The sequence below is a fragment of the Nerophis ophidion genome, linkage group LG14 (assembly GCF_033978795.1).
Source record: "Nerophis ophidion isolate RoL-2023_Sa linkage group LG14, RoL_Noph_v1.0, whole genome shotgun sequence".
Taxonomy (NCBI): Eukaryota; Metazoa; Chordata; class Actinopteri; order Syngnathiformes; family Syngnathidae; genus Nerophis; species Nerophis ophidion.
This window is the reverse complement of record NC_084624.1, coordinates 7,662,689-7,690,669: the sequence shown is the minus strand read 5'-3', so window position 1 is coordinate 7,690,669 and position 27,981 is coordinate 7,662,689. Positions and strand designations below refer to the sequence as shown.

The following is a 27,981-nucleotide window of genomic DNA, read 5'->3' as shown; positions in this document are numbered from 1 at the left end:
AAGGCTTTGCTTGGATTTATTAGCAAAAGTATAAAAAAAAAACTAAAACATTATCCCTGAGATTTAAAAAAAGTCATTTAGTAACAATAATCTATTTACAACAATAGGTTCTATTGTAGTAGAATTGAGCTTAAGGCTCCTGTAGTACGTCCTTCACACAAAGAGATGTTTCTTTACCAGAGGGACAAAAACTAGAACACAATGTTACAAATAAACATGTTAATAAGGTGCTGGCACCTTATTAAAAGGCGTTATTTATAACAATGCTGTGGAGGGAGATGCGGCCGGCGCTGCCTGCAGGTGCAAAGGTCACCGCCTCTGTCCATGGTGCTGAGGACAAAGCACCATCAGGTGCGGGGCGTGGCAGTGCTGATGGCGGGTGACAGCTGGCAAGGGGATTAGATTTCCCAGGTGGTACGTGTTAACCTAATCATCTGTTGTCTTTAACAGTAAGCGGCCGGGGGCAGGAGGGGAGAGAGGATACGGACGTGACTGAAAAGACACGTTTTACTGGAGACAAAAATGTTGTTAAAGGGGAACATTATCACAATTTCAAAGGGTTCCCAGTGGCTTGTTGTATTTTTTGAAGTTTTTTTTTTAATTTTACCGGTCTCGGAATATCCCTAAATAAAGCTTTAAAGTGCCTTATTTTCGCTCTCTGCGAAGACACTGGCCATTTCCCTGTGACGTCACACAGTGCTGCCAATGTAAACAAACAATGGGAATACCACAGCAAGATATAGCGTCATTAGCTCGGATTCAAACTCGGATTTCAGCGACTTAAGCGATTCAACAGATTACGCATGTATTGAAACGGATGGTTGGAGTATGAAAATATTGAAGAAGAAACTGAAGCTATTGAGCGAATAGCTATTGACGCTATTCATAGCCATAGCATGGCCGAATAGCTGCGTTAGCATCGCCGGTAAAATGTGCGGACCAAACGATCAGGACTTTAGCATCTTTTGACACTGGAGCAACTTAAATCCGTCGATTGGTAAGTGTTTTTTTCGTATTAAATGTGGGTGGAAGGAAACGTAATATATTTGCAAATGCATCTACAGGTTATCCATACATCTCTGTGCCATGTCTGCTTTAGCACCACCGGTAAATAGCATATTAGCATCGATTAGCGTAGCATGTTAGCATCGATTAGCTGGCAGTCAACATCAACAAAACTCACCTTTGTGATTTCGTTGACTATCGTTGCAAATGCATCTGCAGGTTATCCATACATCTCTGTTCCATGTCTGCCTTAGCATCGCCGGTAAAATGTGGAGACACTCTGGCACATTCAATGGGGGTCTGGCGGCAGACACTTTGGCATCTTCGGGCCAGTGGTGCAACTTGAATCCCTCCCTGTTAGTGTTGTTACACCCTCCGACAACACACCGTCGAGGCATGATGTCTTCAAGGTTCCAAAAAATAGTCAAAAAAACGGAAAATAACAGAGCTGAGACCCGGTGTTTGTAATGTGTTGAAAATGAAAAGGGCGGGTGTGTTACCTCGGCGACGTCACATTCTGACGTCATCGCTTTCCGAGCGATAAACAGAAAGGTGTTTAATTCGCCAAAATTCACCCATTTAGAGTTCGGAAATCGGTTAAAAAAATAGTCTTTTTTCTGCACCATCAAAGTATATATTGACGCTTACATAGGTCTGGTGATAATGTTCCCCTTTAAAAACCTTCTTAAAACCTGCATGCTTGGCTCCTGTGCTGTGTCTGACAGCGGGACTGCGAGGACGCAACTTCCACACATGCCTTGTAGATTTTGACAAGCATCACGGCGGGAGAAACCTACTAGTTGTCGCCTCGCATGAATGTCATCTTGTGAGGCGTCAGGCTGAGGCTTCTTCAGGGACAAAGAAGATTCCACCAAGGTGCTCCCGTGGAAATAAAGAGGCGATATCAATCTGGATCTCTTTTTGAAGGCAGGACGTAGTTTTGGTTAGGAGAGTACTATTTGTTGTCACATAGCTTCCGCCCTCTCCTTCTTTACGGTCTACTTTTTGATGGAGTCTTCTGCCCTCTCCTTCTTTACGGTCTCCTTTTTGATGGAGTCTTCTGCCCTCTCCTTCTTTACGGTTTCTTCTTTGACGGTGTCTTCTACATACTCTGCTGCTCTCTTTCTCGGTTCACCTTTGACCTTCACGTCCGCGCTAAGGGACTTGACGTGGACATCGGTGCAGCTCTCGCACACGGTGGGCCCCTCCCACTTTGGGATGTCCAAGCCGAGATGGTCCATGAGCTGCTCCATGACCTGGTCCACGTAGCCGTGGATGAGCAGGTGCGCATGCTTGTCCTGCAAAGACACCCGATTGGAGCGTGATGAGCTCTTATTTTGTAACAAGTCCCAATTGGGCCTGATCTACTAAAGCAGGGGTAGGGAACCTATGGCTCTAGAGCCAGATGTGGCTCTTTTGATGACTTCATCTGGCTCTCAGATAAATCTTAGCTGGTATTGCTTAACACAGGGCTGCGGGTCATTTTTTAACGGCCCCACGGCACATTTTAAGAATACAATTAAAAAAGAATAAAAAACATAAAAAGTGGTATAAAAGAGCAAACAGGTGAAATGTAACAATAAATTGTTGCAATGCTTACTCTAATAACACAAAGCTGCCATGCAGGCTGTTTCTTTCTTTAAAAAAGAATAATAAATCAAAAACAATGTCATTTTGAATTATTGAGCTATACAAGGCTTTGATTACATCACATTAAATATTCCACTTTGAGATATTTTTGGGGGGAAATGTTGCATATTTTGTGTTATACCATTTAAAAAACTGAGCTGTTTTTTTTTTTTTAAAGAAGGGCCTAAAACAAACAAAACATAAACAACAATAAAACTTAAAATTGACGGATATATCTGAAGTTGACCTCGAGATTATTGTGCTAAAAGTAAACAGTAAAAAAAATGTATAATTTATTTTTTAACACTTTAATAAATAGGACACTTTTGGAGCCCCAATTATTTTAGTGTGATTTGTTTTTAAGTGTCATTGCTCAAAAAATAATAACGAATCAAAATCCAAAATTAAGGCTCCAGTTATTATATCATCTCAAACATCCCACGTAAAAAAGTTATTGGGTGAAAATATTGCATATTTAGTGTGTTTTCCATTTTTTTTTTTCTAATGTTGATCTAGAGATTTAAAACTTGCATAATAATAAAAATTATAATACTGAATAATGACACATTTTTAATATTTTTTTTTTGGACCAAGACCCTTTGGGGTCCCCGGGATCATAACTGAGTGGAGGCCTAAATGTATATTTTTTATACATATATTGTATTGGTTTTTAAAATAAAAATGATGAAAATGGCCCCCGCTCGCTCTGATTTTTTAGTGTGTGGTGGGCACCCCTGGCTTAACACGATAATTATGAATAATTCCGCTAGTAAGCACAGAGCTAAAAATAACGTTCAAAATACAAAACATTCTCATGCATTTTATCCATCCATCCGTTTTCTACCAGACTTGTTCAAGAAGTCGCATTAATGGTAAGAAGTATTCGATTTATTATTGGTTAACTTCAGAATAAGAATGTTATTATAACGAATAAGGGATTTATTATACTCCAAATATGTTGGTCTTACTTAAAAATGCCCACATTTAGTTGTATTCAGTGTTAAAAAATATTATATGGCTCTCACGGAAATACATTTTTAAATATTTGGCTTTTATGGCTCTCTCAGCCAAAAAGGTTCCCGACCCCTGTACTAAAGGTTTGTGTGTGCTAAAACACGAGCAGACCTGATAGCACATGCAAAGCTGATCTACTAAACGTGTGCAACTTGGATTGCATCTGTTAAAGGGGAACTGCACTTTTTTGTGCCTAATGTTTACAATCATTATGAGGGACAAGAACACAAGATTTTTTTTTCCAATCTTACATTTAAAAATCATCTCGTTCTAGAGAGCGAGAAATGCAGCTAATGTTAGCCATCAGTTCTACCTCTAAACCTTTTTAAAATGCATTCCAAAACCGTCAACATTAATTAATTTACGTTCTGTAACCTGTATAATAACCAAACTATTATTATAAGAGTGAACACTGAGGAACTCTTTTTCTAATACGTCGGCGTGCTACGGCATTAGCCATAAAAGCTAGCTAAGGAAACAGATGAGTTAGCTTCTACGACAACATGGAATGTGTTTGAGTTTGCAATGAACAACAGTGTGATAGAACACCAATCTGTACTGAGTGACAAACATGAACAGTATCTGTAAACTATTATTTCATGTTTTGTTTGTACACAGCTAGCCAGACAGTGTATGGACTGTAGTTTTAATAACACACATGACGTGCTGAGTGTATCATGATCAATATTAAAGTGACTCACTCCATGGACAGTTGGCCGTCTGTTCCAGCTGGCCGAGGACGTTTCCAGTTGATTTGGGTAAGCAATCCATTTATGTCGAAATAACTTATCTCCCAATTTCAATCGTTCAGGTAAAAAAGTTAAAGTAAAAATTATTGTCACACACACACACTAAGTGTGGCAAAATTATTCTCTGCATTAGACCCATAACCCTTGATCACCCCCTGGGATGTGAGGGGAGCAGGGGGCAGCAGCAGTGGCCGCGGCCGGGAATCATTTTTGGTGATTTAACCCCCAATTCCGACCCTTGATAGGTAAAACTTTCAAAAAAGATTTTGGAGTGTTTGTCCATTTATCGAGAAAAAACATTTGTGACATCACATATGCTGGACGTGAGCTGTGTGACGGCGACATACTGTATTTTTCAGACTATGAAGCGCACTTAAAATCCTTTCATTTTCTCAAAAACCGACAGTGCGCCTTATAACCCGGCGCGCCTAATGTACATAATAATTTTGGTTGTGCTTAGCGACCTCGAAGCTATTTTATTTGGTACATGGTGTAATGATAATCGGCACCAGTAGATGGCAGTCACACATACGAGATATGTGTAGACTGCAAGATGACTCAAGGAAACAACACCAAATGTTAAATGTTATATTGAAAATATAGTACATTACACGCTTAAAAATTGGTCAAAATGTTTTAGTACGACTTTGATAAGCTATGAAGTCGCACCGCTTGATAAGACACCAATTTTTGGACTAATCCGATTTCAGTTTACGATGTACTCTGCGATTGCTAAATCGACAGAAAGGATCAACAAAAAAATTGGCAAGTATTTAGTGCGACATCATCCTCAATGTTGCACAATAATAACAACCTGCTATTTCTTCAAGGAATGGCGCACCAATTATTGTTTTTGCTCCCTCGCATCCATCCAACTACTTTAGACTAAATTACTTCAATTAATCAGACTAGTGGAGGTACCTGGACGTCTACGTCGTCAGTACTAAATGTGTCCATGTCGTCTAAGTATTTAAGGTGTGCAGGAGTGAGCGTACATGCTTGGTTGGCTGCAGGTTGACAATGACCACTTTCCCGCCTTTACGTTTGGTGAGCAGTGGAAGGTCACCGCTGGGTTTGATCTGCAGGGAGGTGCCCAGCGTCAGTGCCAGGTCTGCAAGTCTGGAGCAAGAAAACACACAACATATGCATGTAAGAAATTAAATTGAACTTGTTTATGACAAAATACAGCGGTGCCTCAACTTAGGGATTAAAGCTGCCTCTTTGTTTTTGCATTCTAAATATTAAATAAACGTAGATAAAAGTCCGCCAATGGGAGCTCAACTATTCCGCCCAAACTCTGATAAAAAAACTTTCAAAAACCGTCAACAATATTCAATTTGTCAATTTGTTGACTTGAAAAATAACAAAGTATTAGTGATGTTGTTATCATAAGTGCTAACTAACGCAGACAAACTATTTAGAACAGCGCTATAATCACTTCCTGTGTGTCTGTTTACATCATCGAGTGGTCTGCTACTTCCTCGCTTCCCTGTTCCCTGTAAGTTTATTTTAGATCATAAATAGAGATGTCCGATAATGGCTTTTTTGCCGACAACGTATGTGTCATTGAAGCAACTACACAAAACCACGTACATCAAATAACATCTGCTAAAACACAAATGAAGCACAACGAGCTCTTCAAATATTTTAGAATGAATACCGTGTAATAAAGCTACAGATGTCCGATAGTGGCTTTTTTGCCGATATTCCGATATTGACCAACTCTTAATTACCGATATCAATCGATATCGATATATACAGTCATGGAATGGACACATTATTATACCTAATTTTGTTGTGATGCCCCGCTGGATGCATTAAACAATGTAATAAGGGTTTCCAAAATAAATCAACTCAAGTTATGGAAAAAAATGCCAACATGGCACTGCCATATTTATTATTGAAGTCACAAAGTGCATTATTTTTTTTAACATGCCTCAAACCAGCAGTTTGGAATTTGGGACAGGCTCTCCCTGAGAGAGCATGAGGAGGTTGAGGTGGGCGGGGTTGGTTGGGTGTAGGGGGCAGCAGGGGGTGTATATTGTAGCGTCCCGGAAGTGTCAGTGCTGCAAGGGGTTGTGGGTATTTGTTCTGTTGTGTTACGGTGTGGATATTCTCCCCAACTGTGTTTGTCATTCTTGTTTGGTGTGGGTTCACAGTGTGGCGCATATTTGTAACAGTGTAAAAGTTGTTTATACGGCCACCCTCAGTGTGACCTGTATGGCTGTTGACCAAGTATGCCTTGCATTCACTTGCGTGTGTAACAAGCCGTAGATATTATGTGATTGGGCCAGCACGCAAAAGCAGTGCCTTTAAGGTTTATTGGTGCTCCCTACGTCCGTGTACCACTCCGTACAGCGGCGTTTTAAAGTCATACATTTTACTTTTTGAAACCGCAACTTATCATTTCCGATATTACATTTTAAAGCATTTATCGGTCGGACATCTCTAATAAATAATACATCTCACCTGGACAGAAAAAGTCTGAGTAGGTATTCCGAAAAGTTGGGACACTTTGAAAGCCGTTTCGGACTTAGAACTGGCAGGAACGACACTAAAAGCGCTTGTCCCCCCCACCCACCCCGTTTCTTCGCAGGGCTTATGGGACATTCTTCATCTAAATACTCAGTGGCCTAGTGGTTAGAGCAGGGGTCGGGAACCTTTTTGGCTGAGGGAGCCAAAAAGCCAAATATTTTAAAATGTATTTCCGTAAGAGCCATATAATATTTTCTTTTACACTGAACAAAACTAAACGCGTGCATTCTTACGTAAGACCAACATTTCTAGAGTATAATAGGACTCTTATTCTTTGTAGTAACATTGTTATTCTCGAGCTAACTGTGGAGGGGGCGTGGCCTGCTGGCCTGCAGCGAACTGGGGTGTGCCAGGACCGGCCTCGAAATCAGCGACAGGTGCGTAGATGGCCCACCGGGGCCTTGTTATCTAATCACCTGTCATTCTGTTATAAGCAGCAGCCCGGAGGCGAGACGGGGTTGGGGTTGGGGCTGGAGCCAGAGCGCGAGCGAATACTAAAGAGAAAAATACAATCGCTGGAAAGCAACTGAGAGACTTATTGAAAAATAAAACAATATTGTAACCCTGAAACAGGCTCTCATATTGGTCCTTGATGTCTGACAAACCCCAGGAGGGCAAGCCCCACACTAACCAAGAATAAATAACTAACTTCTTACCATTAACGCAAATTCTTGAACAGGTGCGGTAGAAAACAAATAGATGGATTAAAAATGCATGAGAATGTTTTATATTTTGAACATTATTTTTAACTCATTATTTTTAACAAGTGGAATCATTAATTACTTATCATATTAAGCAATGTCAGCTAAGATTTATGAGAGCCATATGCAGTCATCAAAAGAGCCACATGTGGCTCTAGAGCCATAGGTTCCCTACCCCTTGGTTAGAGTGTCCACCCTGAGATGGGTAGGTCGTGAGTTCAAACCCCAGCCGAGTCATAGCAAAGACTATAAAAATGGGAGCTATTACCTCCCTGCGTGGCACTCAGCATCAAGGGTTGGAATTGGGGGTTGAGTCACCAGAAATAATTCCCGGGCGCGGCCAACGCTGCTGCTCACTGCTCCCCTCACCTCCCAGGGGGTGAAAAAGGGGATGGGTCAAATGCAGAGGACACATTTCACCCCACTTAGTGTGTGTGTGACTATCATTGGTACTTTAACTTAACCTTAACTTTAAATGTGAATATATGAACATCCTAGCACAGGGGTAGGGAACCTATGGCTCTAGAGCCAGAAGTGGCTCTTTTGGTGACTGCATCTGGCTCTCAGATAAATCTTAGCTGACATTGCTTAACACGATAATTATGAATAATTTCGCTAGTAATCACAGTGCTAAAAATAACGTGCAAAATACAAAACATTCTCATGCATTTAAATCCATCCATCCGTTCTCTACCGCACCTGTTCAAGAAGTCGCATTAATGGTAAGAAGTATTTTATGTCACAATGGGGGGGTCGCAGCCTGCTGCAGGGTCGTTCCCCCAGGAAGGCAGACGGACTACTCGGGACATGGCATTTAGGTAAAAACATGATTTAATTTAAACTAAAAAAAGATACAAACAAAAATCGCTCACAGTGGAGGCACAACTTGGGCTAAGGAACAACGCTAACGCATAAACAGACTATGAACATAAATCAAACAAAACTTACTTGGCATGGCATTAAGCACGAAACTATGGCAAGGCATGAAACAAGTCAGCACAGAGCAAGAAAAGATCACATTGACGCCAGGGCGACTGACTGGCAAAGACGAGCTTAAATACTGCCTCTGATTAGTGCTCGGGAAGCAGGTGAGCGGGCATTTTGTCCACCAGAGACAGCTGGACAAAATGAGTAACCAAGGAAACCAGACAAGGGAGTGGAAAAAAACAGGAACTTAAAGAGTCCAAAGGACAAACAGCACATGGCCAAACAAAAACATGATCAACAGACATGACATTTTATTTATTATTGGTTAGCTTCAGAATAACAATGTTATTAAAAAGAATAAGAGACTTATTATACTCTAAAAATAATGGTCTTACTTAAAAATGCACGCATTTAGTTGTATTCAGTGTTAAAAAATATGATATGGCTCACACTGAAATACATTTTGAAATATTTAGCTTTCATGGCTCTCTCAGCCAAAAAGGTTCCCGACACCTGCACTAGCAGGTGGCATCCTAATGACAGCAGACCTTGTACAGTACAGTTTTTCTTGTGAATGGTGTGTTAAAATTGTGCCGTTTAGGGTAAGAACTACGGGTTGAATTGATTTTAAATGGGCGTTGATAATTTTTGAGTGTGTTTTCAGGTACAAACTATCGTGGAACCAATTGAGCTCCTGAGTTGAGGTACTGTTGTCGTTACATAAACAGCAACGACAGAGACATTTTTTTTATGAATTTGCTGGGGCGTGAGTTATATTCTTAGCCATTTACGGCAAATGGTAACCAGGTATGTAATGAGTCACCGAGTGAGTGCATCAAGAAGGAACAAACACATATACGCTCCCCACTTAGCACACCATAAATTAATCAAAAGATGGAAATGTCTACACTAAAAAGGCACTTATGTGTCCATTACAGCCAAAGAGGGTTTTTACAGAAAGTATTTCCTGGTGTTGAGTGTAGTTGAAATGCATCAGGTGGGGGCGGGGGGGGACAAACTTTACCTGCTTGCACTGTCTGCCTTGTTGAGATCTCTGTCAGGAAGCGCGTCCTCCCAGTCCAGTATAGTACTCATTAACTTCCCTCTGCGGTCGTAAAGAAGAACACACACTCTTCAATGTGTGGACAGAATCATTCATGTAACATGCAGATAATAATGGCCGTTTGCATGCTGACCTGCAGGCTCTGAGCCCCCTTGAGCGCACCACATCGCAATAACGTCCCGTTGGTTTGAGCCCCATCACGCCAATCACCTTCTCCCTCACATACTGTCTGGGGAAGCACACAGTCTCATTTTTTGATTTTAAATGAAACAACCATTGTTCACAATTGGCCCTTTTCCACCACAGAAACTTCCCCCTAGATTACTAGAACTAGATTTAGTTCTTCAGGAACCTTTTGGAGTTCCTCCTAGCCAGGTGGGACTTTTCCGATCGATCGAGAACCTTTTCGAGGGCGAGCTGTACTGTGGAACCCTGATTCAAGCTGTTCTAAAACTTTTCTTTTAAACACACGACCACCATTGGAATATACACAGCGACTTCTTTGTTTCTTATTTCTTGTGTATTTTTATCACAACAAATTTGACAACGGAGAGAAAGAATAGCTTTCGAAATGCAGGAACTTGTGTTGGGCATCTTAGTGCTGAAAAACGCTGATCAGTGGAACTATTTTTACTCAGGGTGAGTCTTTAAACTGAATGCAGTTTGTTTATTATTTTTATAAACTACATACGAAAAGTAAACTGACTCTTTCAAACGTATTTATGGAGGAGTATGAAGCGGCTTACTACTCGGACTTTGTTGGATAAATATGAAATAAAGGAGGCAGCACACGAGTGGAATGATGTTAAATGGCATGAATTATTAACTACTTACTTTATTACATGTTGTAAAAGTAGTCAGTGACGCTCTGATTGTGTAGTTGTATTAGCCTCAACCCCAGTAAACATGATGCTAATGCTAACAAGCTAACGTTGATGTGTTTGTGTTGTCGGCGTGAAATAAACACTGACATTTGTTATTGATATATTGTTATTTACAGATAAACAGTGACATTTATCCATCCATCCATCCATTTTCTACCGCTTATTCCCTTTCGGGGTCGCGGGGGGCGCTGGCGCCTATCTCAGCTACAATCGGGCGGAAGGCGGGGTACACCCTGGATAAGTCGCCACCTCATCGCAGGGCCAACACAGATAGACAGACAACCTTCACACTCACATTCACACACTAGGGCCAATTTAGTGTTGCCAATCAACCTATCCCCAGGTGCATGTCTTTGGAGGTGGGAGGAAGTCGGAGTACCCGGAGGGAACCCACGCATTCACGGGGAGAACATGCAAACTCCACACAGAAAGATCCCGAGCCTGGATTTGAACCCAGGACTGCAGGAACTTCTTATTGTGAGGCAGACGCACTAACCCCTCTGCCACCGTGACATTTATTATTGATATATTGTTATTTACCGATAAACACTCACATTTATTATTGATATTATTGTTTACAGATAAACACTTACTTTTATTATTGATATATCGTTATTTACAGATAAACACTGACATTTATTATTTATATATTGCTATTTACAGATAAACCCTGACATTTATTATTTATATATTGCTATTTACAGATAAACCCTGCCATTTATTATTTATATATTGCTATTTACAGATAAACACAGAAATTTGTTATTTATATATTGCTATTTACAGATAAACCCTGACATTTATTCTTTATACATTGCTATTTACAGATAAACACAGAAATGTGTTATTTATATATTGCTATTTACAGATAAGCACTGAAATGTATTATTGATATATTGTTATTTACAGATAAACAGTGACATTTATTATTGAAATATTGTTATTTACAGATAAACACTGACATTTATTATTGATATATTGCTATTTACAGATAAACACTGACATTTATTATTGATATATTGTTATTTACAGATAAACACTGAAATGTATTTTTGATATATTGTTATTTACAGATAAACACTGACATTTATTATTGATGTATTGTTATTTACAGATAAACACTGACATTTATTATTGATATTGTTATTTACAGATAAACACTGACATTTATTATTGATATATTGTTATTTACAGAAAAACACTGACATCTATTATTTACATATTGTCTTTCTACAGATAATCCCCGACATTAATACTTAAACATTGTTATTTACAGATGAACACCGACATGTATTATTTATTTATTGCTATTTACAGATAAACACTGACATTTATTATTCACATATTGTTATTTACAGATAAACACTGAAATGTATTATTGATATATTATTTACAGATAAACACTGACATTAATTATTGATATATTGTTATTTACAGATAAACACCAAAATGTGTTATTGATATATTGTTATTTACAGATAAACACTGACATTTATTATTGATATATTGTTATTTACAGATAAACACTGACATTTGTTATTTATATGTTGTTATTTTCAGATAAACACTGACATTTATTATTTATATATTGTTATTTACAACGGAAATGGACCACGAGAAACCGCCTGACCCTCATGAATTCATAATTTACAGAGAAAACAACTTTCTGACGGTTGGACCCTGCAAACAAAAGCCTGACTTTTTATAAACAATTCGGTACACTTTATTTTATAAATCATATCGTTTTGTATATAATTGCTTTGTATTTCAATGACATACTTGCAAGTAAAAGAACTGATATTGTCTGTTTATTTACATGGTATCAGCGTAGATGGACTATAGTAAACCACTCCTCCATACGTCATCAGCCTGATTTGTATAAACTACCTGAACTGTGAAATGTGGTGGAAACACAAACCACACACTTCTACAAGAACCTTTACATCCAGGAACCAAAAGGGAACTTTAGGTGCAAAAGGGCCTATTATAGTACCGTACAGAAAAAAAAGACCTCTATCTATCAGTATGCGTTACGCAGAAGTATCATGGTGGATTGTTTGTTATCAGTAATAGAAACCAAGGAAACGGTGAATTTATTCAATAAGAAAAATGTGAGTATGTGTGTGTTAACGTACCTGCCACACTTTTCACACTCCTCCACAAACATGTTTCCATGGAGCTCCGACAACAAATCCCTATTAGGACCAGAGACAAGCTACACTTAGATATCAGTGTACAAAGTAAACACGACCACTCTAGTTGCCAAGTTATTTGTTGCTGATTGGCTCTGTGATAAATCATCCACGGCCGACCAGGTTTCATTACTGCGCTCCATCTGGCAGATTGCCGCAACTGTTCTCCCGTTTCAAAGGGATTCTCTTGGCGGCGCGACCCGGCTGTGTTATTAGAAAAGACAAAGACAAAAACAGACCGGAGGTCGGAGATGTATGGAGGTGCTTCCAGGGAGAGCGGGTCTTCCATTACAGGCTGAATGTGTGGACTGAGAAGGGAATTGGATTTGCTTCTTGGGGTCAGCGATTTGCCGGGGCAAAAAAGTAGCAGGAAATATTTTCTTCCACTTTCGCACTTTTTAGGATCTGTTTAAAGGGGAACATTATCACAATTTAAAAAGGGTTAAAAACAATAAAAATCAGTTCCCGGTGGCTTGTTGTATTTTTTGAAGTTTTTTTCAAAATTTTACCGGTCTCGGAATATCCCTAAATAAAGCTTTAAAGTGCCTTATTTTCGGCTCTCTGCGAAGACACTGGCCATTTCCCTGTGACGTCACACAGTGCTGCCAATGGAAACAAACAATGGGAATACCACAGCAAGATATAGCGACATTAGCTCGGATTCAAACTCGGATTTCAGCGACTTAAACGATTCTACAGATTACGCATGTATTGAAACAGATGGTTGGAGTATGAAAATATTGAAGAAGAAACTGAAGCTATTGAGCGAATAGCTATTGACGCTATTCATAGCCATAGCATGACCGAATAGCTGCGTTAGCATCCCTGGTAAAATGTGCGGACCAAACGATCAGGACTTTCGCATCTTTTGACACTGGAGCAACTTAAATCCGTCGATTGGTAAGTGTTTGTTTCGCATTAAATGTGGGTGGGAGGAAACGTAATATGGTTGCAAATGCATCTGCAGGGTATCTATACATCTCTGTTCCATGTCTGCTTTAGCACCGCCGGTAAATAGCATGTTAGCATCGATTAGCGTAGCATGTTAGCATCGATTAGCTGGCAGTCAAAATCAACAAAACTCACCTTTGTGATTTCGTTGACTATCGTTGCAAATGCATTTGCGGGTTATCCATACATCTCTGTGCCGTGTCTGCCTTAGCATCGCTGGTCAAATGTGGAGACACTCTGGCACATTCAATGGGGGTCTGGCGGCAGACACTTTGGCATCTTCGGGCCAGTGGTGCAACTTGAATCCCTCCCTGTTAGTGTTGTTACACCCTCCGACAACACACCGACGAAGCATGATGTCTCCAAGGTTCCAAAAAATAGTCAAAAAAACGGAAAATAACAGAGCTGACACCCGATGTTTATAATGTGTTGAAAATGAAAATGGTGGGTGTGTTACCTCGGTGACGTCACATTCTGACGTCATCGCCTCCAGCTCGGTAAACAGAAAGGCGTTTAATTCGCCAAAATTCACCCATTTAGAGTTCGGAAATCGGTTAAAAAAATAAATGGTCTTTTTTCTGCACCATCAAGGTATATATTGACGCTTACATAGGTCTGGTGATAATGTTCCCCTTAAAGTAGTTCAATCAAATTGGCTTTATAAAACTAATAAAACAACTACCACACATTTTACATGAGTCATATGAAGTAAGAGCCCGCATGCTCCTTCTAAATTACACCCGAAAGCACTATCTGTATTGGAACCAAATTAAAAACGAGTTCCAGGTACCGATAATTCAACAAACCAGATTTTGTTACAATAAACCCATCCATCCATCCTTTTCCTACCGCTTGTCCCTTTTGGGGTCGCGGAAGGTGCTGGAGCCTATCTCAGCTGCATTCGGGGCTAAGGCGGTATATACCCTGGACAAGTCGCCACCTCATCACAGGGCCAACACAGATAGACAGACCACATTATCACACGAGGGCCAATTTAGTGTTGCCAATCAACCTATCCCCAGGTGCATGTCTTTGGAGGTGGGAAGAAGCTCGAGTACCCGGAGGGAACCCACGCATTCACAGGGAGGATATGCAAACTCCACACAGAAAGATCCCGAGCCCGGGATTGAACTCAGGTCTTCTCAGGACCTTCATATTGTAAGGTACATGCACTAACCCCTCTCCCACCGTGCTGCCCTACAGTAAACCCAGCTTTGACAAAAGACTTATGGGTTTTTATCAAGTCTACAGCATTATCTTTGCGTGGATTTTAACCTCAATCTTCTAGGAACAGGTACCAAGTCATTAAAAAGTGTGTATCAAAACCTTATTACACCTTTTAAAGATTAGATTGAAGTGTTTTTTTCCCTGTGTCTTTGCTGTGTTAACGACATTGATGCGGAATGGGTGAGCCAAAGTCGTCCTGACAACAATCTGCCTTTTTATTAGCTCAGGACTATTTTCAATAAAGTAGAATAACAATTGTTTGATTTGAGGAGATCCATTAGGGCAAAAACACCAAAGGGATCTTTTGCAGTCAAGTATTTGATGTGAACTTGAACCAGTAGTTTACAATCCATCCATCCATCCATTTTCTACCGCTTATTCCCTTTCGGGGTCGCGGGGGGCGCTGGCGCCTATCTCAGCTACAATCGGGCGGAAGGCGGGGTACACCCTGGACAAGTCGCCACCTCATCGCAGGGCCAACACAGATAGACGGACAACATTCACACTCACATTCACACATTAGGGCCAATTTTTAGTGTTGCGAATCAACCTATCCCCAGGTGCATGTCTTTGGAAGTGGGAGGAAGCCGGAGTACCCGGAGGGAACCCACGCAGTCACGGGGAGAACATGCAAACTCCACACAGAAAGATCCCAAGCCTGGATTTGAACCCAGGACTGCAGGAACTTCTTATTGTGAGGCAGACGCACTAACCCCTCTGCCACCGTGAAGCCCGTAGTTTACAATGTTGAACTTTAATAAAAATCACATTTTTGGAGATACTGAATGTGGGTTTTTTCTGGTCATCTGTACTAGTTATCCAAACTTGACTGTGGTGGAGCGATGACCAATCATTATCAAATTCTATTTTACAAAAAGGCTGCTCATGGTGTCGTGGTGCTGATTAGCAAAGTCACCTTGGGAAGCCGGATCTCACATGCAGGCCGTCCACATTCTGGCTGATGAGGTACTTCAGGTATCCGGCCCGCTGGAGTCCGAGCAGGGCCATGTGGGTCAGGCTGGGCCGGGCCTCTTCAAAGGTGGTGTTAAAGTGAGGGCACTCCCCTTTTTCTTCCAGCGTCCACACACCCTTTGGACCCCTGAGAAGGAAAGTGCGTTAAAAACATCTCATTTTGCCTCCCATGACGAGAGTATCAGGACACTGCTATTGTTAATCAGTCTTATAATAATCATATACACTTGATCAGTGGGGATGTAACAGTATTGGGGATATCGCAGTGTTGCGCTTTCAAAGTCTTCACAATAATGCCGTGGTGCGTGACTGTACGAAAACATGGCGACTGTCATTTTTTTTCTGGCGCTTCAGCACTGGCCAGATCTGAAATAAACTACATCACCCAGAATCCTCTGCAAAGTGCGTGACTGGCGAGGTGGAGGCGTGTAGCGCCGTAAGCAGGAAGTGAAGTGTTCGTAGTAGAGGAAAGGAAGTGTCATACAAATCAGCACATAATTGAGCTCAGTTGCTAAAAACAGACAAACCCTAAAAATCGAGTAACTACACCACGGGAAACGCGTTGAAACTGATAATCTATTTGATACATCCATCCATTTTTCCTACCGGTTGTCTTTCTGGATGTCGTGGGGGGCTGGGCTGGAGCCTACCCTGCTGCACTCGGCCTGGACAAGTCACCAACCCATAAACCGTCACCCGGAAAATATCTGTGAAGCCAGCGAAGTTTGTGAGGTGTTTATATGATGAAAAGTGCTGAGTCCTGTGCACTTAAAATGTGACTTTAAGGTTTTACTACTAAGGTATAAAATACTTCACGGGCTAGCTCCATCCTATCTTGCTGATTGTATTGTAGAAATCTGCCTTCAAAAAACTCCGGCTTATTAGTGATTCCCAGAGCCCAAAAAAAAGTCTGCGGGCTATAGTGTTTCTATTTGGGCTCCAGTACTCTGGAATGTTCCACCTGTAACAGTTAGAGATGCTACCTCAGTAGAAGCATTTAAGTCACATCTTAAAACTCTTTTGTATACTCTAGCCTTTAAATAGCGGCAGGTCCGGTGGCCATGAATGAAGTGCTGGCTGTCCAGAGTCGGGACCCAAGGTGGACCGCTCACCTGTGCATCGGTTGGGGACATCTCCGCTAGGGATGTGCCGATCCAGGTTTTTGCACTTCCGATCTGACACCGATATTGTTTTTGCACTTCCGATCCGATACCGATACTGGCCTATCCGAGCATGTATTAAAGTTTAAAGTTATTTAGCCATTTAGTTGTCAGATTCATGTTGAAAAGGGTTTTAGTACTCTTGATAACAACCAGCCAGCTGAATTAGGTGAGTTTGAATAATACACAATAGTTGGTATTCAAGGATAAACAAAAAATTGAAAAAATTATACATGACAAACAGAAATGGCATCATTAAACAGTAAAAAAGTGAAAAGTATAAGGTGCAAATAATGCTGTAAACATTATTTAAAAAAGCAAAACACAAAAACAACCTGAGTGGGATAAAATGTCTATAACTCAGCATCAATACTTGCTCTTGAACAAGTGTAAACTTAAAAAAAACAACCTACACACTCCCTTCAATTGTTTGCCCCAATCAGGTGAGGGGGGGGGGCAAACAATTGAAGTCCAAGCATAATGGGGAGATTCTTTCTAACAAAGATGAGCACTTCAAGATGCTCAGGTGTTAGCCTGCTCCTGTGTTCATCTATGATGAGTGCTAAAAAGCCTTTCACTCTCAAAAGTCATTAAAATGTCTTACAACTTTACCACCACGCTTCACTTTATTGTGGCATGTTTTGCACTCCACCTCTTCATCTTTTTCGTTTTGTATGGTAAAATAATCCCACACAGCTGACATTTTTACCGTAACTTTTGATTCACAGGGCCGTCAGAACGGTTAGAATCCAGACCTGTGGATGTTTTGAAGGTGTGCTGGAAAATGCGGAACGGAGCGTAGGGAGCAGCAGAAGAGTGGAATGTATTATTTGAATACGGACTGGATCTGGATCGACATTTTCCCATGCCTTGCCGATACGCATTTTTTTGGCAAATATAGGAGGCCTATACAATCCAAATATCGGATCGGGACAACCCTAATCTCCGCGCTGCTGACCTGTCTCCGCTTGGGATGGTCTCCTGCTGGCCCCACTATGGACTGGACTCTCACTATTATGTTAGATCCACTGTGGACTGGACTTTCACACTAATATGTTAGATCCACTATGGACTGGACTTTCACACTATTATGTTAGATCCACTATGGACTGGACTTTCACACTATTATGTTAGATCCACTATGGACTGGACTTTCACACTATTATGTTAGATCCACTATGGACTCGCCTTTCACACTATTATGTTAGATCCACTATGGACTGGACTCTCACAATATTATGTTAGAGCCACAATGGACTGGACTTTCACATTATTATGTTAGAACCACTATGGACTGGACTCTCACTATTATGTTACAGCCACTAAAGACTGGACTCTCACTATCACGTTGGATCCACTATGGACTGAACTTTCACACTATTATGTTAGATCCACTATGGACTGGACTCTAACTATTATGTTAGATCCACTATGGACTTGACTTTCACACTATTATGTTAGATCCAGTATACACTGGACTCTCACTATTATGTTAGATCCACTATAGACTGGACTCTCACTATTATGTTAGAGCCACTAAGGACTGGACTCTCACTATTTTGTTAGATCCACTGCAGACTGGACTCTCACTGTTATGTTAGATCCACTATGGACTGGACTTTCACACTATTATGTTGGATCCACTATAGACTGGACTCTCACTATTATGTTAGATCCACTATGGACTGGACTCTCACTATTATGTTGGATCCACTTTGGACTGGACTCTCACTATTATGTTGGATCCACTATGGACTGGACTCTCACTATTATGTTAGATCCACTATGGACTGGATTTTCACAATGTTTTGCTAGACCTACTCGACGTTCATTGCACCGGTCTCCCCTCTCCAAGGTTTCTCATTGTCATCCCACTAGGTTGAGTTTCTTCTTGCCCTGATGTGGGATCTGAATCGAATATGTCGTTGTGGCTTGTTATTATTTATTAATATTTAAAAATGTCTGTATTTATTTTTCTTTTCTTTCCTTGACTTTGAAAGTGACTTGACTTTTATGTGATTTATAAATTTATGTTCGTTGTTCAATAAAAAATTAATAAATAAAGAAAATAATAATTAAAAATGCAGCCTAATGTAGTCAGCAGTCACATGTCCGCCGGCAATAACAGTCCCCGGTAATCCGGACAATTTATTGGGTCGCACAGTCATTCGTGGGTCATTATTTTTTTATTTGCACTGTGCTATTTGCGTTGCCTCGTACAATGATTAATACATTAAATACAATTATATATGATGTCTCTTTGTTTTGTTTCTATGACTATTTTTACAACAACAACAAAACGCGGTGGCGCTATTACAGGAAAAAGAAGCGGAAATGACGTTTTCCGAGCATGGAGCACTTGTCTATGCGCCGGCCAAACACGACAGTGACACCAAGTGGCATTAAAATATACTACACAGCCCCAAACATATATTTACTTTTTTTTGGTCAATTCTTATTTTTTCATCTTATTTTGGGTTGAAAAAATAAAATTAAAGACATTTAAGAAGATTGATTTTTTTTTTTTTTTTTAAGCAAAGCTTTTTTTGCAAAATATATAATGGACCCAGCCTCACACACACCTGACCCCTACACTAATGTATGGAAGATCTTAACTAGGTGTTTCCAACCATGGAGAGGAAAACAAGAGAATGTGCTGCAAACAAGTAGTAAGTCATATTCACAGAATGAAAGAAATCATCAAAATACTGACAGAGCTTGTAGCAGACTTGGCGAGGCAATTTGAGTGGAGCGATTACTTGCCCGCACCACACTTGAGTGAGTCAAGAACGCCTGCCAAAAATGATATATCAATGGCGTTTTATTATCCAGTGAAGTGAATTATATTTATATCGTACTTTTCTCTAGAGACTCAAAGTATCAAATATCTGTTACATGTATACCAGTGTGTGTGGCACTGGGAGCAGGTGGGTAAAGTGTCTTGCCCAAGGACACAACGGCAGTGACTAGGATGGCACAAGCGGGGATTGAACCTGGAACCCTCAAGTTGCTGGCACGGCCACTCTACCAACCAAGATATACCGTCCCCTGACCTGAAGTCATGCGCAGCCCAGGTACCGAAACATGGCACCGTCGGATTTTACGTGACTTGGTGCCTGGTAGGACCTGCCGGATTCGGATTTTGTGGAGACTTGGCCAAACACTAAAGATACAGTGGGTGTTTTGGTGTGGAACAGTGATGGCTAACGGCAAGAGCTAAAACGACCAGAATTCTGGACAAGCGATTTTGACCATGCTGAAAACTTCAATGATAAAAGCCCAAACTCCAAATAGACACACTGCAAAACGGGAAATCTAAGTACTGACCTCAACAAAATTGACAACATTTTGGGTTTGGGGGAACCTGCTGTCGTGACAAAGCGGTTGTTGCTGGACACACGACGGACTCTTGGGAGAAAAAAAGAGCGGCGCGTGCCTGGCGACCCTTTTCAGTCGAGGACGTGAAGATATCTACCTTTTCGGAATTATGACAACAGGACATCTGCTGATTGGAGTAAGCGTTGCTCTGGTTTGTTGACAAATTGGAAGTTGCTGGCAGTCTTCAAAGTACCCCAAAGCTGCCACAAATTATTGGAGGATGCGGGAAGAACTGTGGATCCCATCGGACTGTCTACCGCGCAGTTTTTGAGGACCAGTCAGACAATTTAGAGTGGAAAGCAAATTTTATTTTCACCCGCATACAAAACATTCTAACTTGGATTGTTTCCCTGGTTTTGAGACTCTCCCGAAGGACGGTGCGGTGAAGACACAACAAACTCCCTTCTTGTCTCTCATGGACACACACCTTTTGTTTTTGACTTTGGACTAGCGACTGCACAATACATCAAGGCCGCGGAACAGAGACACACACACACATCCACAAAAATATACGCCACACATACACACCCCACACCCCAACCCAGCGCCCTCGACGCAAATCCCATTGTGGGTCAGCGCCTGAGAGCTGCGGCCAACCATCATGACCCCGAACTCCCTTCCCTCTGTTGCTAGATATCTCGAGATGTACGTTGTAATATGTATATGTGCTTTGCTATGGAGGTTTTTTCCCACTCCAGACTGGGTCCCCTTAGGAGCCCAGTCTGGATTGGAATTCTTCACTCATCCTTCCCCAGCGTTGACCTTTTTCCCAACTTTTACGGGGCGCCTTGTGGCGACCCATCAGCGTTCCGGTTCTGTAATCCTGTTCACTGTTTGTCTAATCTTGAACGGGTTTGTGCTGAAAACAAAGTTTCGTTGTACTTGTGCAATGACAATAAAGACCAAAAGTTCCCAAACGTTTATTGAGTGTTGTTAAAAGAAAAGGTGATGTAACACAGTGGTGAACATGCCTTTTCCCAACTACTTTGGCAAGTGTTTTCAGCCATGAAATTCTAAGTTAATAATTATTTGCCCAAAAATTTTCTTAAAAGTTCAAGAGTTTGAACATGAAATATGTTGTCTTTGTAGCATATTCAACTGAATATGGGTTGAAAAGGATTTGCAAATCATTGTATTCCGTTTATATTTACATCTAACACAATTTCCTATATCATATGGAAACGGGGTTGTAACTAAACGTATGTGTCGTTGAAGCAACTACACAAAACCACGTACATCAAATAAAATCTGCTAAAAACACAAATGAAGCACAACGAGCTCTTCAAATATTTTAGAATGAACACCATGTAATAAAGCTACAGATGTAAGATAATGGCTTTTTTGCCGATATTCCGATATTGTCCAACTCCAAATTACCGATTCCGATACCAACCAATACCGATATATACAGTCATGGAATTAACACATTATTATGCCTAATTTTGTTGTGTTGCCCCGCTGGATGCATTAAACAATGTGACAAGGTTTTCCAAAATAAATCCACTCAAGTTATGGAAAAAAAATGCCAACATGGCACTGCCATATTTATTATTGAAGCTTGGAATTTGGGATGTTGAGGTGGGCGGGATTGAGGTGGGGGGGTGGGGATAGGGGGTAGCGGAGGTTCTATATGGTAGCATCCCGGAAGAATTAGTGCCGCATGGGGTTCTGGGTATTTACTCTGTTGTGTTTATGTTGTGTTACGGTGCGGATGTTCTCCCGAAATGTGTTTGTCATTCTTGTTTGGTGTGGGTTCACAGTGCGGCGCGTATTTGTAACAGTGTCAAAGTTGTTTATATGGCCACCCTCAATGTGACCTGTATGGCTGTTGACCAAGTATGCCTTGCATTCACTTGTGTAAAAAAAACGTAGATATTATGTGATGAGGCAGGCACGCCCCCAATATTTTTGTCTGGGTGGAAATCGGGACAAATGCGGGAGAATGGTTGCCCCGGGAGATTTTCAGGAGGGGCACTGAAATTCATGAGTCTCCCGGGAAAATTGAGAGGGTTGGCAAGTATGACTGGGAGACACAACTGCTCTGTACTTCTCCCTACGTCCATGTACCACGGCATTTTAAAAAGTCATAAATTTTACTTTTTGAAACCGATGCAGAACATTTTCCGATATTGGATTTTAAAGCATTTATTGGCCCATAATATCGGCAGTCTGATATTATCAGACATCTTTAATAAAAACCCAATTGCCTGTGTTTATTTGGAGGGAAGAACCATACAGCCGATCTTAAGATGTCTTACCTGAAGTCAGGTATGCCTGCTGAGGTGCTGATCCCTGCTCCAGAGTGCACCACCAGGTGTTTGGACTCTCTTATAAGCTCAGCCAGGCTCTCCACCTTCGCTTTCAGCTCCTCGGGGTTGTCAAACACCTGTTATATATATATAGTAGAACATGCTTCAAAAACTGATGGTTCTCATCGGGTTACATAAACACGGTTACGGACTACAAGAGAGTAATGACAAAATGATGTCGTGTTTCATTCCTGGGCATATTTTCTGCTCATCCCAACCTGTGTTGACGCTCTCAATATATAACACAATGGAGCAATTTGCCTGTAAACATAACTTAAGTTGCCCTGTGATGAGGTGGCGACTTGTCCAGGGTGTACCCCGCCTTCCGCCCGATTGTAGCTGAGATAGGCGCCAGCGCCCCCCGCGACCCCGATAGGGAATAAGCAGTAGGAAATGGATGGATGGCATAACTTAAGTTAAATCATTTTTTCCTTTATATTTTCATTCAATATTCACACTCACAAACCCTTTGGTAAACAATATTAAGGAGGAAATTTGGTCAGGGATTTTCTGTGTGTGGTTTTGGGAACTATAGTTCTACTGTACAGCATGTAACAATTGAAATTTGTACAGGTATTTTTTGTCTGTGGTTTTGGAAACTATATTTCTACATTACAGAATATAACGATATAAATTTGTACAGGGATTTCCTGTACGTGGTGTTGGGAAGTATATTTCTACTGTACAGCATTTAACAATTGAAATTTGTACAGGGATTTTCTGTGTGTGGTTTTGGGAACTATAGTTCTATTGTACAGCATAAAACAATTAAATTTGTACGGGTATTTTTTTGTCTGTGGTTTTGAAGACTATATTTCTACATTACAGATTATAACAATGGAAATTTCTACAGGGATTTCCTGTACATGGTGTTGGGAACCATATTTCTACTGTAAAGCATATAAAAATTGAAATTTGTACAGGGATTTGTTTTTGGCTGTGGTTTTGGAAACTATATTTCTACATTACAGAATATAACAATGGAAATTTGTACAGGGATTTCCTGTACATGGTGTTGGGAACCATATTTCTACTGAAAAGCATATAACAATTGAAATTTGTACAGGGATTTGTTTTTGGCTGTGGTTTTGGAAACTATATTTCTACACTACGGAATATAACAATGGACATTTCTACTGGGATTTTCTGTATGTGGTGTTGGGAACCATAGTTCTAATGTACAGCATATAACAATTAAATTTTTTTACAGGGATTTTTTGTGTGTGGTTTTGGGCACTATATTTCTACTGTACAGAAAATAATTGAAATTTCTACAGGAACTTGTGTGCGTGGTTTAGGGAACTATATTTCTGCAGTACATAATATAAAAATTGAAATTTCTACAGGGATTTCCTTTGTTGTTTTGGGAACTATATTTCTACCGTACAGCATATAAAAATTTAAATTTGTACAGGGATTTTTTGTGTTGTTTTGGGGACTGTATTTCTACTGTGCAGCATATAACAATTAAAAACATTATACAGGGACTTTTTGTGTGTAGTTTTGGGAACTATATTTCTGCTGTACAGATTATAACAATATGCATTTCTACAGGGATTTTCTGTATGTGGTGTTGGGAACCATATTTCTACTGTACAGCATATAACAGTTTAAATTTGTACAGGGATTTACTGTGTGTGGTTTTGGGAATTATAATTCTACAGTACAGAATATAACAATTGAAATTTCTACATGGATTTTCTGTGTTGTTTTGGGAACTATATTTACACAGTACAGCATATAACAATGTAAATTTGTACAGGAAATTATTGTGTGTGGTTTTGGGAATTTAAATTCTACAGTACAGAATAAAACATCTGAAATTCGTACAGGGATATTTTTGTCTTGTTTTGGGAACTATATTTCTACTGGACAGCATATAACAAATACAAATTTGTACAGGGACTTTTTGTGTGTAGTTTTGGTAACTATATATCTGCAGTACAGAATAGAACAATTGAAATTTCTAAAGGGATTTTCTGTATGTGGTGTTGAGAACCATATTTCTACTGTACAGCATATAACAACTTAAATTTGTACAGGGATGTTGTGTGTGTGTGGTTTTGGACACTATGTTTCTACTGTACAGAAAATAATTGACATTTCTTCAGGATTTTTTGTGTGTGGTTTTCGGAACTATATTTCAATAGTACAGAATAAAACAATTGAAATTTCTACAGGGATCTCCTTTGTTGTTTTGGGAACTACGTTTCTACAGTACAGAATACAACAATGGAAATTTCTACAGGGATTTTCTGTGTTGTTTTGGGAACTATATTTATACTGTACAACGTGTAACAATTAAATTTGTAAAGGTTTTTTTTGTGTGTGGTTTTGGGAACTATATTTCTACAGTACAGAATATAACAATGGAAATTTCTACAGGGATTTTCTGTATGTGGTTTTGGGAACTATATTTCTACAGTATAGAATATAAAAATTTAAATTTCTACAGACATTTTTTTGTGTGTGGTTTTGGGAACTATATTTCTACAGTACAGAATATAACAGTGGACTTTTCTGCAGGTATTTTCTGTATGTGGTTTTGGGAACCATATTTCTACTGTACAGCATATAACAATTGAACTTTGTACAGCGATTTTCTGTATGTGGTTTTGGGAATCATATTTCTACAGTAGAGAATATAACAATGGAATTTTCTACAGGGATTTTCTGTATGTGGTGTTGGGAACCATATTTCTACTGTACAGCATATAACAATTTAAATTTGTACAGGGATTTTTTGTGTGTGGTTTTGGGCACTATATGTCTACTGTACATATAATAACAATTGAAATTTGTACAGGAATTTGTGTGTGTGCTTTTGGGAACTATACTTCTGCAGTACATAATATAACAATTTAAATTTCTACAGGGATTGTCTTTGTTGTTTTGGGAACTACACTTCTACTGTACAGCATATAACAATATAAATGTGTACAGGGACTTTTTGAGTGTGGTTTTGGTATCTATAATTGTACAGTACAGAATATAACAATTGAAATGTCCACAGGGATTTCCTTTGTTGTTTTGGGAACTATATTTCTACTGTACAGCATAAAACAATTTAAATGTGTACAGGGAATTTTTGCGTGTGGTTTTGGGAACTATATTTCTACAGTACCGAACATTTTTTAAACGTGTAGTTTTGGGAACTAAATTTCTACACTAAAAAATCTAACAATTAAAATTTCTACAGTGATTTGCTGTGTTGTTTTGGGAACTATATTTGTACAGTACAGTGTAATACAAGCAATCAGAGTACCTTAGAAACTGTAAATACTTCTTTTGTGCACAATATTACACAACTACGTGCGGCTGCTTTTTGTGGATTATAGCTCGGCATTTAACACCATTATTCCTGATAGACTGGTGTCCAAACTGTCAGACCTGGGTCTCTCGAACTCCATCTGCATGTGAATTAAGGACTTCTTATCCAACCGCCCCCAGAGGGTGCAGTTGGGTCGCCACATGTCATCAAGCCTGCACCTCAGTACCGGCTCTCCACAAGGCTGCGTGCTGAGCCCCCTTCTCTACTCCATTTACACATACGACTGCACACCTGCCCACTCCAGCAACTCCATCATCAAATTTGCGGATGACACCACCGTAGTGGGGCTCATCTCGGAGGGAGACGAGGCTGCATATCGGGATGAGGTGGAGAAGCTGTCGGATTGGTGCAAAGTCAACAACCTGGCCCTGAACACCTCCAAGACCAAGGAGCTGGTCATAGACTTCAGGAGGAAAAAAACGGACATCCTGCCCCTGATCATCAGTGGTGACTGTGTGGAGAGGGTCTCCGACTTCCGCTCCCTGGGAGTCCACCTGGCCAACGACCTATCCTGGAGCACCAACACCACGGCTACCATCAAGAAGGCACACCAAAGACTGCACTTCCTGAGAATACTCAGGAACAACCACCTCTCACAGGAACTGCTGGTGTCCTTCTACCGGTGCTCCATTGAGAGCATCCTGACCTACTGCATCTGCGTGTGGTTCAGCAGCTGCACGGCCGCAGAGAGAACGGCGCTCCAGAGAGTCATAAAGACCGCCCAGAAGTTAATCGGATGCCCCCTCCCCTCCCTGGCTGACCTGTACAGCTCCCGCTGTCTCAGGAAAGCACAGAGCATCCTGAAAGACCCATTCCACCCCGGGCACAGCCACCTGGAACTGCTACCCTCAGGCAGACGCTACAGGGTGCTAAAAGCGAGCACCAATAGACTAAAAAATAGCTTTTACCCGAGAGCCATAGTAGCACTAAACAGGCACTGAGTGTCCATATGTCCATCATGTCCTCATGTGTAATGTTTAAATGTTTTTCTATTTTTTTGGACTACAATGTGAAATAATGTTTTATGTATGTATACATAGATACATCTGTCATCTCTATCTTTTTTTTTTTAATTTATTTTTTATTTATTTATTTATTTTTTTAATTTATACTACCATATTGTATATGCACCTTAGGAGGAGCTGCTCCAATTTCGTTGTTCTTTGAACCTGTTCATTGCAATAATGACAATAAAACTCTATTCTATTCTATTACATTGGTTCAAAAATAAACAGATGCTAATATGCTTGATTATATTAAAAATCGAAATAAACTTCAGGTTGTAACTGTTTTGGTTGAATTTCCCCCAACATGTGCGGGTAATTAGTCAATAATTAATCACAATAAGCAAAGTAATGTAGCTAATCGGCTAACTTGCTAACTAAAACTGGATGTTCGACAGCCAACAACTGGAAGGATAGTAGCTGATAATTACCTCTGGAAGTCCGCACACACCCTTGTCTGCATACGGAGAGAGACCAGCAGCATAATTCACAGACATTGCAGTATTTTATGGAATGTATTTGCTAAAAATGTATTCAAAAGCCGCAGTTATTTTCCTTTAAGCGTCCCTCTCTTCTGACGTCATCACTTCGCGTGGATTTTTGTTATTAAATATAGCTTTTTTTTTTTTTTTTTGCGAGGCACTTAAGTCCTAATCTGGGGCCCAACAACAAATGTATTTTTAATTAGTATTGTGAATTGATGTAAAGTAGTAAAAAAGAAAAAGAAAAAGATGGACTTGCCATTCGAGGCTGTTGCTAAGCATATCGTTCAGGTTCCTGTGCGGTTTCAAAATAAAATACTGTGTTCTTAAATGACAGTAGTTTTGAAGTATATGTATTGATACTTTTATTAGTAGATTGCACAGTACAGTACATATTCCGTACAATTGACCACTAAATGGTGACACCCTAATAAGTTTTTCAACTTGTTTAAATCGGGTTCCACGTTG

The 27,981-nt window shown here is 40.2% G+C and overlaps 1 protein-coding gene across 2 annotated transcripts; it reads right to left on the bottom strand.

Moving 5' to 3' along the window:
• Window positions 1-2: 2 nt before the first annotated feature.
• Window positions 3-27,628, bottom strand: sirt6 (sirtuin 6). Of its 2 annotated transcripts, XM_061919759.1 has the most exons (8): window positions 27,463-27,628; window positions 22,646-22,773; window positions 15,794-15,976; window positions 12,643-12,702; window positions 9,757-9,852; window positions 9,585-9,665; window positions 5,393-5,516; window positions 3-2,303 (listed from the first exon to the last, which is right to left on the bottom strand). In XM_061919759.1, the coding sequence occupies exons 1-8, from the start codon at window positions 27,526-27,528 to the stop codon at window positions 2,004-2,006; spliced, it is 1,038 nt and encodes a 345-aa protein (XP_061775743.1). In that variant the 5' UTR covers window positions 27,529-27,628; the 3' UTR covers window positions 3-2,003. The 2 variants fall into 2 exon arrangements, with proteins under 2 accessions (XP_061775743.1, XP_061775744.1); XM_061919760.1 differs by lacking the exon at window positions 12,643-12,702.
• Window positions 27,629-27,981: the final 353 nt, after the last annotated feature.